The sequence below is a fragment of the Geotrypetes seraphini genome, chromosome 2 (genome assembly GCF_902459505.1).
Source record: "Geotrypetes seraphini chromosome 2, aGeoSer1.1, whole genome shotgun sequence".
NCBI lineage: Eukaryota > Metazoa > Chordata > Amphibia > Gymnophiona > Dermophiidae > Geotrypetes > Geotrypetes seraphini.
Genome location: NC_047085.1, coordinates 150,633,742 through 150,650,734, shown reverse-complemented (window position 1 = coordinate 150,650,734; position 16,993 = coordinate 150,633,742). Strand labels below are relative to the sequence as shown.

The window sequence follows — 16,993 nt, the reverse complement described above, 5'->3', positions numbered from 1 at the left end:
CCGGGTAAATCCAGACTTCTGGTAACCCTATGAATACTGTCAAAATCTGGCTAAAGTTGAAATCTGCACCTGCCATGCTTCCTCTTCTTCTTTTTAAATGGATAGCTTTTGACAGAATATCAAGATGTCTGGTTCAAAGCTATCATTTAGGGCAGTGGTTCCCAACCCTGTCCTGGAGGAACACCAGGCCAATTGGGTTTTCAGGCTAGCCCTAATGAATATGCATGAAGCAAATTTGCATGCCTATCACTTCCATCATATGCAAATCTCTCTCATGCATATTCATTAGGGCTAGCCTGAAAACCCGATTGGCCTGGTGTTCCTCCAGGACAGGGTTGGAAATCACTGATTTAGGGGATAGGTGAAAAAAATTACTTTATAAAACTATGTGGTTTCATACGAGGGTAAATGGCCTTTTATAAAATACACACTATGACATGATAGCATGTAAGTGTGCACTGGGGCAAACCTCAGGTACAGTTTAGAAATGCAGGCATCAATTACTGTATACAATGCACTAATCTATACATATACTGAAAAAATATTATAGTCACAGACGTTTATCTGTTCCAGGGCAGGTTGTAGATGTCCATGATTGCATCTTTATAAAACAGTGCCTAAATTGGTGCCTACTTACTCTCTTAAACCAGATACCTGATACACAATGACCCTCATGGAGGGCTAGGCTTATAGGTTACTAGAGCCTAGGTAAGTTATTCAAGTACAGTATATGAACAAGGTCTCGAGCTTTTAACAAAACCTACATTTCTGTCATTTTATTGCAAAACTGACCTGGCGTGTTTGAACTCTCATATTTCTGGAATGGACACATATGTAGGGTGAGATCTAAACTTAGTTCGGAGGCAATGGTACATGAAGAAACCCGAATGATTATCTCGGGAGAACAAAGCAAGGTATACAGTTTGAAGGAAAAGGCTGTTTTAGGCTTAGAAGATGTTTATGGATAGACTATGAGGCTCATTTTCACAGCACTTAGACACACAAAGTACATAGATTTTGGAAAGCCCCAACCGCATCTGGAGGACCTCTGAGCATGCGTGGATGGCGTTACACACATTCATGCATGCTCCAGGCCCTCCAGATGCGGCTAGAGCTTGTCGGGGAAGAGAAGAGGCTTTGTGGGTTGGGTCTTGGAGCAGAATGGGGCGGGGCTGGGGCAGAACAGGGTGGGGTCATGTGTCCGGGATTTTCTGGACTAAAATATGGTAACCCTAGGCTAAGTGCTTTTAAAATGAGCCTCTGTAAGCCTAAATTGATTAACAAGAAAAGTTTATTCACTGATCAACACAAATTATTTTGATGCTAAACTAAGGTGAATGGAAACTAGTGGAACATTATAATGGAAATAAAATCATAAAAAAGTGAAGCGTTCAGTTTAACAGATGTTCCCTTACTTACCTTTTGAAATACAAGAGGGACTTTTGTTCCCTGAACCTTTTTCTGGTCATTGTCTAGGAGCACTGTCAAAGGCACTGCGAAGACACCACTTTCTGGAATGAAGGAGAATAGCGCTAAGCCACAGCTTTAACCCTAATTAAAGACCATTAAAACATTGCTGGCCTCTTTTATCAAGCTACACTTGAGATTTTTAGCATGGGCCAGTGTGGTAAATGCGCCAATGCTCAAAGAATTTTTATGAGCATCGGAGCACTTACTTTGCTGGCCCGCAATAAAAACCTCTAGCATAGCTTGATTAAATGGGGGGGGGGGGGAGTGAGTAAAGATAATATTTCCTATTTCATTTACCTCGGCCTTTGGCTCGTACTATTCGATCACGTTTTAGCTCTATACCCAGAGCATCATAGAAGGCTGTTAATTCAATCAGAGAGAGGTATCGGATTTTCTTCATGTCTTCCGGAGACATATCCCCAACTTCAGTTAGTCCAAATCTGCTTTTCCAAACAATAAATTTCTAAAACAAAAGAAACAAACAGGACCACTGTTAGATTTTCAAATGAGCACATCTTGCATGGCTGAAGGCTCATATGCAGTGGCGTAGTAAGCGGGGGGTGGGGGGGGGCCGCCCCAGGTGCAGTCTTCCTAAGGATGCGATCCTACTAAGGGCACGGCACCCCTCCTCCTCTATGCCCCCCCATGCTATCTTTGCTACGTGCCCCTTGCTTTCCCCTATACTTTTTTTACTTCCCCAGCATGAGGTTGCTACCCGCATCAGCATCGGGGCTCTCTCTTATGTCACTTCTGGGACCCACCTCTAGGAAGTGACGTCAAAGTGTGAACTAACACCGACAATGGCATGCTGTCCATGTTGGAGAAGTTAAAAGAGAAGGGGGTGGTGTGGGGGAAGAGGGTAGAGAAGGGGGTGGTGTGGGGGAAGAGGGTGGAGAAGAGGGCGGGGGAGAGGTGCCACCGCCCCGGGCACCACTCATCCTTAATATGCCACTGCTCATATGTGGAGGGTAATTTTATAACAAGTGGCATTTTTGAAAGAACACCCAAGTCAGAATTGATAGGTAGCAGCTGGAAATGTAGGCCAGGAAACCCTGACCTACATTTCTGGTGCCTACCTTTGCCAGAGATGGGATTCTGTATCCGGCACCATTGTGTGATTGACATGTGATCAGCAGACACTTTTAAGGCGGCCGCTGGCCACAGAACCAGTTACAGAATCCGGGCCATAATGTCCAAAAAAAGCCCATCTTACAGCCATTTTTAAACAGAAAAACGTTGGGATTTCCTGTTTGAAAATACTTGAGAAGTATGTTCTTGCACTGAAAATATCCAAGATGAACATCTTTACTGAATAGCACCCCTTACACATATAAGTGTACCCTCACCTGCAAAATTGCTGGTATTCTTTACATTTATACAAGCAAGAGACACCTAAATATCAGTGTCCAATTAAAGAATTCCCCTCAAATGGCTAAAAATCAGCACTTTGGGCTGAATTCAGTAAATGAGGCTCAAAATTTGTTGTAGAAAATAATCAGTGCTAAGCACGATTCTATAAAGGACACACAACCTTTATAGAATCACACTTAGCGCCAGTTCCCATGCTAACTTTAGGCACTAGACTTACACCTGCTGAAATCGGTTAGAAAAGATCATATTAAATGCATTATAAGAACACACTGTAGTCTACTTCTATATTTCTGCCTTTTGATGTTGCTCCGATATTCTATTGGAATGAGTTTGAACATACAGTACATATAGTACAAGTACAGTACAGTACAAGATTTAAAGTTCTTTGTATTGAGAAAAAACAAAAAAAACCTGTGGAGTGACGATGTTCCTTAAATGGACTTTATTAAGAATATCAAAGTTCCAAAGTACAATAGAATCATCCACATGAAGTAAGTTCATCCACATAAAAATAAGGTAATCCACATAAAAGCCTAAAGGACCAAGTCCTCTAAGGATGTAGGACCCAACATGGTCCGCGTTTTGACAACAAGTCTTCTTCAGGGGTCCTATAATGGTGAATACTTGGAAGAGCCAATATGTGGAGAGCCTCAAGTGAAATGCTGCTTGCAACCAAGGGGTCAACTCTCTTCGATTCTTTGGGGTCAACTCTCCTTGAGTTTTGCTTTGTATTGAGAACCATTGAAAAGAAACCGAGAGGAGGAGATACTGATCAAACCCTCTTGAGGACTGAACAACTATTTATTCATGATTTGAATACACTTCATCCATGTGGACTGAATACAGAAGTAGACTACAGTGTGTTCTTATAATGCATTTAATATGACCATTCATTATTTATTATCCCAATGTACTTTTCACATCATTGGCAAGATGTAATTATAAAACACATTCATCATGCATGGTGAATGGCAGTAACTTCATTTTATTCCTTGCTTCTATTTATTTTCATTGGGATAATAAATAATGAATGGTCATATTAAATGCATTATAAGAACACACTGTAGTCTACTTCTGTATTCAGTCCACATGGATGAACTGTATTCAAATCAAGAATAAATTGTTGTTCAATTCTCAAAAGGGTTTGATCAGTATCTCCTCCTCTCGGTTTCTTTTCAATGGCTCTCAATACAAATAACTTTAAATCTTGTACTGTACTGTATTTGTACTGTAAGCGCTTTCAAACTTATTCCAATGGGAAACCAAAGGCACTGTGAGAATTTGCCTTTTGATGTTGCTCCGATGTTCTATTGGAATGAGTTCGAACATACAGTATTTTCTTGATAGCTTACATGCGCAGTTTATAGCACTTTGCAAGGTTAGTATGTAAGCAAAGAAGAGCTGTCACGCACTTGTTTTTCTAACAGCGTAGTAAAGCAAACAGTGATTAACATGCAGCCGTAAAACTATTTTATGACTCAGTTTTGCCCAGCTTTTCATTTCCTATCTGCAGTTCACTTGCACTATCCACGGCACTTTGCAAGGTCGGAATGCAGGAACAAGAAGGGTAGCTTTACACTCAATTTCCCTGCTGCGCAAGAGAGATAGCAGCTGTCTGAACACTTTATTATCTGTCCGTCCGTCTCCTTTTCCTTCTTTTTTGCACCCTTTTATGCTATGCGAGTTTAGACACCACAGAAATCTACATTTTTTTCCCAGCCCTCTTTTGGTGTAAAATTGTTGGTTTACATAACCTTTTCCTTATTTTAAATTTTTCTTTATCTGTCTATGGTCTATCGGGAGCACACCTTGGGCTCCTTTTACAAAGGTGCGCTAGGGCCTTAACGCGTGGAATAGCGCACGCTAAAATGCTGCACGCGCTAGCCGCTACCACCTCCTCTTGAGCAGGTGGTAGTTTTCCGGGTAGCGCGCGCTATAGGGTGTGCTAATCCAGTGCGTACATTAAAAATGCTAGCGCACCTTTGTAAAAGGAGCCCCTTGTCAGCCACTTTAAACTCTCCTTTCACTCTTGCCAGAAGGAAACCATTTATGTGAAATTAGATACATATAATGCACATGACATTTTCCTTAAGATAGACTTTTGGTGGTCACTAGGAAATAGTTTTTCCATCAAATGCTTTAACATGAGCTGATGAGCTATTATTTTACTGTCAAGTTTATAACGAGTGCACCATCATCATTTTAATAACTAGTTATAATGAATAAGTATGTAAACAAGGTTCTAGTAAGTTTAAATTTGAGCTAAATTAGCTTTTCATTTTCAGTTTTCAGTTTTACCATGGTATCTTTTAAGTATAATTATTTATCTTGCCTTTTGAAATTAACTTTTTGGAAAATGCTCTTACTTTTTGTTGTTTTATTATTTTTATTCATTCAGCATGATTATGTTTTATCTATGGATGTATGTGCTATAGCTGTTTTTATTATCATCAATTTATTCTATCAAATTCATTTATTCAATATTTGTTCTTAAAATTCAAGCAATTTTGACACATTCATTTTTTCAATTAGCTTATCAAGTTTTTATGCCATCATTTTCTATCAGCAATTTACAGAGTGGTCAATGAGTCATGAAATATATTAGTTCAAGTGAACACATGCTGATATTTTGTTCACTTTTAAATTTTGGGAGTCATAATCTTTATTTATTTTTTTAATGTTTTTTCCAGTTTTAAAAAGACTCATTGTTAAGAGCATTCAGCATCAATTGAAGGCCTTTCTGCTCTTAATTTATCACCTGTATGTTTTTAATTATTTATATTATGTATGTAATGTGTAGCAATTTTTTGTTTTATTCAGTTTTTTGTTATAACATGTAATTTCTTGAATGTTATTCGTTTCAATATTAATATGTTGTTTCGGTTTACAACTGTCCCCTGAGGAAGGCGATAGTATTGCCGAAACTCGGATCCTAGTCTGGACTTTGTCTTTTGGAACTTTACTTGTTTTAAACTTTGATACAAACTGCAAATAAAGGTAAGTAAAAAGAAGGGAGAAGGGCTACGGATGGACAGGGGGGAGAGACAGAAAGAAAAGACAGAAAGAAAGGGGGGCAGGGAGAAAGAAAGAAAGACACACATACAGAAAGAGAGAAAGAAATGCCTAAGTCTACACATCTATTCTAGCACCCGTTAATGTAACGGGCTAAAAAACTAGTATATATCATATATATATCATATAATATATATATATCATATAATCATAATATCATATAATCATATAATGATTAAACAACTACAGACAATTCAGAATACAGCTCTGAGACTCGTCTATTCATTGAAAAAACTTGATCATATTACTGAGGCATTCATCAATTCTCATTGGCTTCCAATCCAGGAAAGAATGCAATGTAAATTCTACTGTATACTATTTAAAACTATAAATGGAGACAGCCCAACCTACCTAAACGACCGCCTCATCCAAACCACCTCTACCAGGCATAGAAAAACACACACCCCATTCACTTACCCCCCAATCAAAGAAGTAAAATGGAAAAAACTATACAATGGACTACTGGCCACTCAGGCAGCGAAGATAGACAACCAAGTCTCCAACCTATTGACAACAACCCCAGACTACAAGATGTTCAGAAAGGAAATAAAAACTATACTCTTCAAGAAATCCCTTAATAAAGCTTAATACCATGATAAAGCTTAACCCCCCTCTTACCATCCCCTCCCTAACCCCAGATCATACTTTTCCCTCTCTTGGAAACCTTCTCTGATCTAACGTTGTAACCCTTCTTCCATAACTCTTTTTGTAATCCGCTTTGAACCGAAAGGTAATGGCGGAATAGAAATCTATAATGTAATGTAATGTAATGTAATAGTTATAGCAATAATGTTTTCATTTTGTTCACACATTTTCAGTAGAAGCTCAAAGTGAGTTTCCCTGGTTAAGCACAGGTGGGGTTCCCACTTACACATCTGACTTAGTGAATAATATAATTTACACATGTCTTTCCCACATAAGGGTGGCCACATTTATTTCCGCTCTATGGCTGGAGTAACCTCAGGTATATCAATGTGAGGTATGCTGGATACTGAGTTCTGTCACTCTTCTAAAATGGAATCTGGGGAGTCTAGATGATGTTATATAATAGGCAGACCCCACATATCCCTAGGCTCTTAAACAGAGGCACCTGTCCTCTATCTGTCTAGCTAAATAGTTTAATTTCAGGTAGGGGGGGCGGAGGGGGGGAAGTCTACCCCAGCCACGGTCTTTGTAAAGGGCACAGGCACTTATCCTCATCTCAGCCCCCTCCTTCCGCCCCCCTCCCCCATCATGCATGTGTGCCCCTTCCCAAACACCTCTTTACTTTTTCCTGCACGAGCAGCATTAACAACCAAAGCTCTATCATTTTTAGAAAGGTACATTATTCCGTATATTCCTACTAGAAGAGTGAGATCTGAGGACAAAAACCTTCTAGTAATTCCATCACTTAGTATAATAAATACAAGACAAGTTACGATTTTTGCAGTTACAGCACCCAGAATATGGAATTCCCTACCATCGTTTATTAAAGAAGAAAAATCATTGAATAAATTTAAAGGATTGTTAAAGTGCTGGTTGTATAAGGATGCTTTTGAAGCCTAATTATCGGAATCCCTATTGATCCCATTTGATGCTTAAACTCATTAATCCTCTGTCTTAGGCTCTGAGAATTTGGGGAAGGAAAAAAGTTCTTAATTTTCTATTGTACTTATATAAATACTTTTAAACTTTCTTACCCTCCATTTGTATTTTCCTTGTATGTATCCTTTACTATACTTATTGTAGTTCTCTCTATTTCCCTTATGTATTGGTACGTCAGGTCCATTTGTTTGATTTTAGCTAATAATTAAGACCCCGTTTTTAATTGTAAATTGCTTTGAATTAATGATATTGCGATACATCAAAATTTTAATAAAACTTGAAACTTGTTGCCTGCTTTGGTGTTGCCTCTCTCTGACTTCACTTCTAGGCCCCATACCTAGGAAGTGACATCAGAAGGATAGCTGACATGACGCGGGCAGCAAATTTGTGCTGTTGCTCTCACCTGGAAAATTAAAAAGATACAGGGAAGGGAAGTGGGGGGGGAGGGAGGGGGGTACATGTGCACGGCAGGGAGTTGGGAAGGAGTAGGATATAGTGGAGAAGAGGGTAGGGTAGGTGCACCACCATTCCGGGTGCCACACCATTAAAAAAACCAATTATTTTAATTGGCAATTTGGGTTGCATGTAGAATATCGCACGGCGCCTAGCAGTGCCTAAGTTGGGGTACCCTGCGATGCCTACCTGAAAGGGGCAGCGAATAGGTGTGGTTGACTTAGGTGTCGCTAGGTGTCTGACGTAGGCGCTGAGAAATTAGACCAGGTAAAAACCTGGTCTAATATACTGGCATCTATCTCTAAGCTGCCTAGCGATGCCTAAGTCCACTTAGGTGTCACTAAGCATGATTCTATGAGGATGGCTAACGGTTGATTGGCAACTACATGGGGCAGCGCCATTTATAGAATCAGGCCCCAGATGACCAAGTTGGAATGTCTCAGTTTCACTAGTATTTTGTTCTATGATTCATGATTCATGGTGTAATAGACATTTTTATAGCAGTTAAACATGCAACATAGGTCCATAAATGTTTATATTCTGGCACATACATATTTATATTGTGAAATAACAGCATAAATATTTTGGTGCTTGAACATAAATGTTTATCACGGCTATTTTAGAAACATAAACATTTATTTTTCCTGAAGATGTCACAGAGCCCAGTATCCACTGCCAGTTTCACATTTTATTTATTCAATTTGCTATACCATTCTCCCAAGGGAGCTCAGAACGGTTTATATGAATTTATTCAAGTACTCAAGCATTTTTTCCTGTCAGGGGACATCAACCACTGGGAATTAAGGGGGCATCCTCCTTTAATTCCTCCAGTGGATCGTTGCTCGGTACGAGTAGTTTTCCAAAAGCTAGGCATTCGGCAATGCAGCTAGCAATGCAGTGTTGATCAATGATCAATGCAGTGTTGATCTTTATTGACAAAACACATGCGTTCTCTTTTCTGACATGGGGATTACACATTTCTTTTTTAGATCCATCTAGTCCTGCACAGAACAGCCAGACCATGCCCCCTTACCATAAGCACACTTTAGAGTTTTAGAGGTGTATACCCCAGCTTTGTAACTGCTGATTTATCCACATCTACAAGCTGAATAGCCCCTTCTTAAGTACCATAATGTCATTGTAATTGCAAATTCCCAGATAAGGCAATTAAATAACTAGCAGTCCCCCTCCCTCCCCCACATACAATAACATAAGTGCTTTTGAATATTGGGCTGTAAATTTGTTCCTGGGCCAATGGTCAAGTGATTTGCATAAGGATTGGAGGTTGGCCAATATAACACCAATTCTGAAAGGAATTCCAGGGGTGATCTAGAACAGTGTTTGCCAAATTGGTCCTGGAGTACCCCCTTGCCAGTTAATAGGGATGTATATTTGTTAGCATGCCATAAAAATCGCCAATAAAATTGATTAATCTACATCTTAAAATGCCTACAACTGATCTGTATAAAAATGTCTAATGTATGTTAATTTTTTAAATTAAACTTATGCACTGATAATGTAGGCCAGGGTTTTACTAGGTTTATATTGTAGGTGCCTATATTCTTTTGAGAATTGTGTCTAATGGCGCCTAGGGTCATCTCCATCACCTAATCACACTTACTTTGACCTTAGGCACCATTAGGCAGCTTGCTATAGTTGCGATTACAATGCCTACTTAATTTTTAATGAGTTTTTAATGGCACAATCAATTACCACGCCGATTAAAGCCAATTAAAACAATTCTGGAGGTGGTAGGGCAGAATCAGGCCCAAGCGTACTCATATAGTTGATAAAAATGACAATATGAAGCATTTACAAGACAAGCAAAATTAACACAGTTTCCCCTTCAATGCACTCTCTCTTTCCCCTTCCCTAATCCCTTGCAGCAAGCCATTTTATTGCTATTCTAAGTTTCGCCCTTCAATAGAGGCAAACCAAACTGTGTATAACTACCTCTTAATAAAACAACCACCGGAACAAACTTGAATAGAAAACCAGAAATCTCAGGGAGCAGCCAGGCATGCTGCCACACTGTGTTCCATAAAAGACACAGTCAATGAAAGGAGAAAATCAGGACGAAAAAGAGGACATAAGGAAATTAAAATAGGGGAAAGGTAAAAAACTGAAAAATAAAAATCCCCCTCCCAGAGTCCAGCTAGATGTAGGGAGGGATTGACGGCAGCTCCAGCTCACCGCACTGCTCAACCGCTATGGCAATGCTGGAGGTCCACGGTGGGTGCTGAATGGGGTTAGCTCGAATGTAAAACAAGACTTCCATTTTTGGGCCTTTTTTGGCTCAAAAATCTTGGTTTATATTCGAGTATATACAGTAACTGTAAATAACCCTATGTAATGTGACACTGTGAATGTTTACCTGTAACCCATTCTGAGCTTTCTAGGGAGGAGGGGGTATAAATTTAAATCAATAACTAAATAAAATACAACTAGACCTTTATCAGGTTCTTGGGGGGGGCACAATGTTTGTAAGTAGAGCACAGATTTGAGGGGAAGGAGTTGCTATTATATTGCATGAGGATTTTAGTGTTAAAGTATTGGACTCAATGGTGAAAAATGATCTATCTTGTACAGTACTAAGAACAGAAAGGATTTAAACAATTCTCTTAATTGTATACTTTGTTATATACCACCTGGTCACTGGACCTCGGCCAAGGAGTCTTTTTATGATTTTATAATTAACAATTATCTTGTCACCTCTCAAAGTTTATTACTGGGTGATATTAATCTCCACTTGGAACTGGAGAATAATCAAGAAGTGAATGATTTTAAAGCTTTTCTGACCTCCCATATAGTGGCCATCATCTAGATTTAGTTTTGCTTGCTATTAAATCTGGCAAATGAGGTTTAACGTGGATAAGTGTAAGGTGATGCATGTCAGTAACAAAAATCTTATACACGAATACAGGATATCCGGTTCAGTACTTGGAGAGACCCCCCCCCCCCCCCAGGAAAGAGACTTGGGAGTACTGGTCGACAAGTCAATGAAGCTGTCCGCGCAATGTGCGGTGGCAGCGAAAAGGGCAAACAGAATGCTGGGAATGATTAACAAGAGGATCACGAATAGATCGGAGAAGGTTATCATGCCACTGTACTGGACCATGGTACGCCCTCACCTGGAATTCTGTGTCCAGCACTGGTTGCCGTACATGAAGAAGGACACGGTACTACTCGAAAGGGTCCAGAGAAGAGCAACTAAAATGGTTAAGGGACTGGAGGAGTTGCCGTACAGTGAGAGATTAGAAAAACTGGGCCTCTTCTCCCTTGAAAAGAGAAGACTGAGAGGGGACATGATCGAAACATTCAAGATATCGAAGGGAATAGACTTAGTAGAGAAAGACAGGTTGTTCACCCTCTCCAAGGTAGAGAGAACGAGAGGGCACTCTCTAAAGTTAAAAGGAGATAGATTCCGTACAAACGTAAGGAAGTGGTTGAAAACTGGAACGCTCTTCCAGAGGCTGTTATAGGGGAAAACACCCTCCAGGGATTCAAGACAAAGTTAGACAAGTTCCTACTGAACCAGAACGTACGCAAGTAAGGCTAGTCTCAGTTAGGGCACTGGTCTTTAACCTAAGGGCCTCCGTGTGAGCAGACTGCTGGGCATGATGGACCACTGGTCTGACCCAGCAGTGGCAATTCTTATGTTTTTATGTTCTAAATTACAACATAAATTAAGTTGAAAAATGGCAGATGGAAATCCACTCCTTGGCCAGATCATTTTTTCTATTATTTTAATTTAAATTGGGCCAAAAATTCTATTCTTAAACCTAAATCAAAAAAACATGAATTTTTAACAAGAACGAGAATCGAAGCAACTGAATTTTGGAAGAATAGAGACCTCACTGCGATGGAGAATGTTAAAGAATTTCCATCAGAATGGAAAATAGTATCATATTCCATCTTAGATGAAATTGCCCCTAAACATATCATGAAAAGATGTGTAGATGATGGAAATAAACGGTATGATGCTGAATTGTTAGAACTGAAATGGAAATTTAGACAACTTGAAAGAAAATGGTCAAAAACCAAATTAATTACTGATAAGGAAATATGGCGAAAGGAGGCAGGAAAATATAAATTAAAAATTAAAGAGAAATGAAAGGCCTATTATTCAAATCAGATTGGCACCACTAGAATCAACACCAAAAAATTATTTAACTTGATTAATAAGGTTTTTGATATGCCAAAAAATTGCAACTATCCCAAATTCCATGACTTGGCAATTTTCTTTAGTTCTAAAATTACGAGTTTACAAACTTTTTGTTCATCAAGTCCAGGAAGAATAAACAATTATTGGGAGAAGTCACTAGATAAAGTTCCAGCTGACCTAATCTGGTCCACTTTTGATGATCCAGATTGGACGGATTTTTCAAAATTATTTTCCAAATATTCTAAATCTTATTGCATGTTGGACTCCTTCCCGGCTAATCTTATGTCCTCTGCACCTCCTGAATTTAAAATGAAAGTACTAGAATGGAACACTGATTCACTAGACAAATGTATTTTTCCGCAAGAGAGTAACATAATTATTACTATTATTAAAAACAAAAAGGATTCCTATTATTAAAAACAAAAAGTATTCCTCTTCTTCATTCTCAAACTACAGACCGATAGCGTCCATCCCCTTTTTTATTAAGATCATGGAGGGGTTGATGCAAATTCAATTAACAAAATATTGGAAATCTCATTCCCTGTTGCATGACTCTCAATCAGGTTTCAGATCTCACTATAGTACAGAGAAAGTGTTAGCTTCACTTTTGGACCACCTGAATAGCCTTTTGAGTAAGGGTAGTAATGCGTTGGTGCTTCAGTTTGATTTGAGCAGCGCTTTCGATTTAGTTGATCATTGTAAATTGCTTGAATTTTTGGATTCTTTAGATATCCAGGGTAAAGTATTTTCATGGTTTAAAAGATTCTTGGAATCAAGACTTTATCAGGTTAAATTTAAGGATGCACTTTCAGTAATTTGGAAGAACCCCTGTGAAGTCCTGTAGGGCTCCCCACTTTCTCCTACACTTTTTAATGTGTATCTCCTTTCGTTGGGTTATTGGATGAGTAAAATGGGTTTGAGGTTGTTTAGCTATGCTGACGATATTACAATAGTTATCCAACAGTACTCAATTTACTGAGTCTGTGTTAAACATGATGGAATCCTGGATGCAAGAATTCAAGCTGAAACTGAACCAGGAAAAGACTAAATTCAGTTTTGTGTCATCACAAAAGATTATTTTTGAACCAATAATTAAGATCAATTCAGTATCATTTACAATAAGCTCTACAATTAAAATCTTGGGTGTGCTTTTTCATCAGTCTTTGACTGAAAAATCAAATAGATGCAGTAGTTCAGAAGGGTTACTATACCTTATGGAAATTTTGTACCATCAGATCCTACTTCGATGCTACCACCTTTACACTCTTAGTTCAGACATTACTTTTGAGTATTCTAGATTACTGTACCATTCTATATCTGACAAGTACTAAGAAAAATTTGGCCAGGTTGACTTTGGTTCAAAATACAGCAGTATGAATAATTTTTATGGCCTGAGGAAGTATGACTCCTTATTACTGTAAGTTGCACTGGCTCCCAGTAGAGGCCTGGGTGATTTTTAAGTTAGGATGTTTATATTATAAAGTAACTTTTGGTGTGGCCCCACGTAGATAGATTTGTTATTATGACACATGAGAAGAGTAGAAAATCTCATGCCCTATTTACGTTCCCTTCAGCTAAGGGCTGTAAAAGTAAGAATCATCATGGGCATTGTCTTTCTTATCAAGCAGCCTATTACGATAAAGATTTTCACCCATTATTGATTAGATCTACATTATTGATTAGATCTACACATTATAGAAAACTTCTGAAGACTTTTCTTTTCTTCAAATTTTTGGCTAACTAAATCTCTGTGTAATACATTATCTTTGTATTTTCTCATAGCATAATCTTTTGTTAACCACATTAAACTTAGGGTTAGGTGGTCTAGAAATTTGTTATTATGTTATATATGTTATGTTATGACTATCCTGTTAGATTCAACCCAAAATTTCATACAGCATACTTCAGATGACAGCATGGAATTAAAACAAGGAAAGTCATAAAACAAATTTAAAAAACCACAGTCATCCTTTTTTCTTTTTTAACAAAAAAAGTCAATTTCACTTCTGAAAGGAAATTACACAGAAACAGCACTTCATAATATTCTGCAGGTAAATATTCTCACAGGTAAAGCAGAATCATCCTTTTTTATTCTTTGATTCTTCTGATATTCCTTCTTTTTATCATCTACCACAATAGACTCCGAGAAAGAAACTTCAAATGACAGTTCTTCTGCTATGGATGGATTGCCTTTACATCCATGGTCTAAAAAGTTATTAGCTGGAAAAAAAACAAAACAAAAGTAAATACGAATGAAAAGAAAAGCTAAGGACTGAATTCTACAAATGGCGCCAAAAACTACAAAAGCGAGCTAAGCGCTTTTCTATAAATGGCGATCAAAGTTAGTTGCTGTTTATAGAATAGCATTTGGGGCCAGAAACTGTGCCTAAATTTAAATGTGGCTATTTATACCAACTAAACCTTGGTGTAATTTAGGCATGGAACCCCCTTATTCTACATCAGTGCACTAGTACCGTATTTTCACGCATATAAAGCGCATGTTATACACGATTTTACAAACCGAGCATAACCATGCGCGTTATATGCGTGAGCGCAATTTACAATTTTTTTTTTACATTGCTGGTTCCCCCCCTCGACGTCCGATTCATCCCCCAGCCCTGAAAGCCTGATGCCCCACCCCGAAGGACCGCTGGCCCCCCACCCTGAAGGACTGTTCGCACCCCGCCCGACGTCCGATTCATCCCCCAGCCCCCCCGCACCGTTTGCGGTGGAGAAGTAGCCTACCGTGGGTTCGCGATGCCAGTGAGCCCTGCTGCTTCCTCTGCCGGCGGTCCTGCCCCTTCTCTGATGTCAGAGAAAGGGCGGGACCGCGGCAGAGGAAGAAGCGCAGGGCTCAGAGAAGGAGCGGGACCGCCGGCAGAGGAAGCAGCAGGGCTCACTGGCGTCGCGAACCCACGGTAGGCTGCTTCTCCACCATAAACGGTGCAGGGGGGCTGGGGGATGAATCGGACATCGGGGGGTGCGAGCGGTCCTTCAGGTTGGGGGGGCCAGTGGTCCTTCGGAGTGGGGCATCAGGCTTTCAGGGTGGGGCGGGCCTTCAAGGGGGGGACAGGACTTCAAGGGCAGGGCGGCGAGAGGAGAGTCGGGGCGGCAAGCAGCATGCACGGTATACGCGTAGGCGTGCTATACCAAAATTTTCTTACATAAATTCCTTGTTCCTGCGCGCTATACCCGTGTGCGCGTTTTACACGTGTGCGCGTTATATGCATGAAAATACGGTAGTTAGATTTGTCTATTTTGTATGAACAAATCAAAAAAGGTGTGTATAGTTATTATTATAAAGAAATTATTTGAAAGAGCATAGAAATTACCACTCAAATAGATTTCTTGTAGAAGGTTTCATATACAATGACTTGCAAAAAACATTTGCTTCTTTAAGCATTTTATGATAAAGTTCAGCCGATCAACTTTTATAATCATTTATAATCATTCAGGGGGAAGTTATCCACATGGGCTATTGTTAAGATGGTTTAGTTTACCACAATGAGACCCTTTCCTAAAATAGCATAACTAGTGGCATAAAATAGCATAACTAGTGGCATCCCAATGGTAGCCCACGTGGATAACTTCCCAACTTAGGGCTCCTTTTGCTAAGATGCGCTAGTGGTTTTAGTGCATGCAGCAGATTAGCGCACGCTAACCCCGCGCTACGTGGCTAGAACTAACTCCAGCTCAATGCTGGTGTTAGCATCTAGCACGTGCGGCATTGTAATGCGTGCTATTCCGCGCGTTAAAGCCCTAACACAGCTTAGTAAAAGGAGCCCCTAATAGTAAAATAACACAAATAGACAGTAGCCTATATTGATAAATATACCTTCAATCTTCGTTCCGTTAAAATACTTTTCTGTTCTTCCATGGTAAACAAAAATATTTAATTAAGCACACTTATCTGAGAAGATAAAGTCAAATAATCAGTGACTTCAGCTAATTATCAAAAGCATTCATCCTGAGCAGGTTTCCAGGAATAATGAAACGGTATGAAGAATGCCATTGTAAAAAAGAGTTCTCGGTACTTTTAAGACAGGCAGTGTTGGTACTGAAAAAATAACATTAGGGAACTTGTCAGGGAAACCTGCTCAGGACGAATGTTTTTGATAAGCAATAGCTTTCACTGAAGATTTTACTTCCAGTATAAAATGCTTAAAAAAGAGAGCAGGAGGCAATTCTCCAATTGAGCACCTTACTGGAGCTTATCCTATAAAGGAACATAGGTATTCACTTTCCTTTAAAAATAATAGCATAAGGTGCTTACACCAGCCATGGAGCTGGAGTGTGTATGCCTAAGGTCTGGAGGTTCAGGTGTAACCCATAATATTCTAGCAGAACAAAACAGGGGAAAACAAAACCACAAACATAAATACAAAACAACCAGAATGGAATTGTCCAGATCAGAATGATGTGCACTGCAAAAGTGTCCTCCAACTCATCTGATAAAATGAAAATCTTTTTTCCTCCAATGTCACAATGGTACATTCAAAAGATTCTATGACTCAATAGCTCAATGAAGATCTTTGTTCCTCTAGTAAGTTGTTCGGCAGTTGCTAATCATTCTCCATATATGATATTCCTTATCTGAACTTTGGTACAATCTATGAGAGTGGTAGTATTTTTCATGTTCCTCAAGACTCCTGAGGCAGGCCTGTTGGCCGAAACATGTACATGTCGAGTCAATGAAACACATAGTCGTTTGAATGTACCATTGTGACATTGGAGGAAAAAAGATCTTCATTTTATCAGATGAGTTGGAGGACAATTTTGCAGTGCACATCATTCTGACCTGGACAATTCCATTCTGGTTGTTTTGTACCCATAATATTCTATACATTATCCCCCAAATTCTGTATATGACGCCTGACG

At 39.3% G+C, this 16,993-nt stretch overlaps 1 protein-coding gene across 5 annotated transcripts in view; it reads right to left on the bottom strand.

Moving 5' to 3' along the window:
• The window catches only part of ARHGAP28 (Rho GTPase activating protein 28), a 355,870-nt gene that overhangs the window by 55,800 nt on the left and 283,077 nt on the right, over window positions 1-16,993 (bottom strand). For all 5 annotated transcript variants that reach the window (XM_033934011.1, XM_033934012.1, XM_033934010.1 and 2 more), the window contains 3 exons: window positions 14,181-14,335; window positions 1,768-1,933; window positions 1,420-1,511 (listed from right to left, as the gene is read on the bottom strand). In XM_033934011.1, coding sequence (XP_033789902.1) covers window positions 1,420-1,511; window positions 1,768-1,933; window positions 14,181-14,335 — 413 coding nt within the window. The remainder of the gene's footprint in view (window positions 1-1,419; window positions 1,512-1,767; window positions 1,934-14,180; window positions 14,336-16,993) is intronic.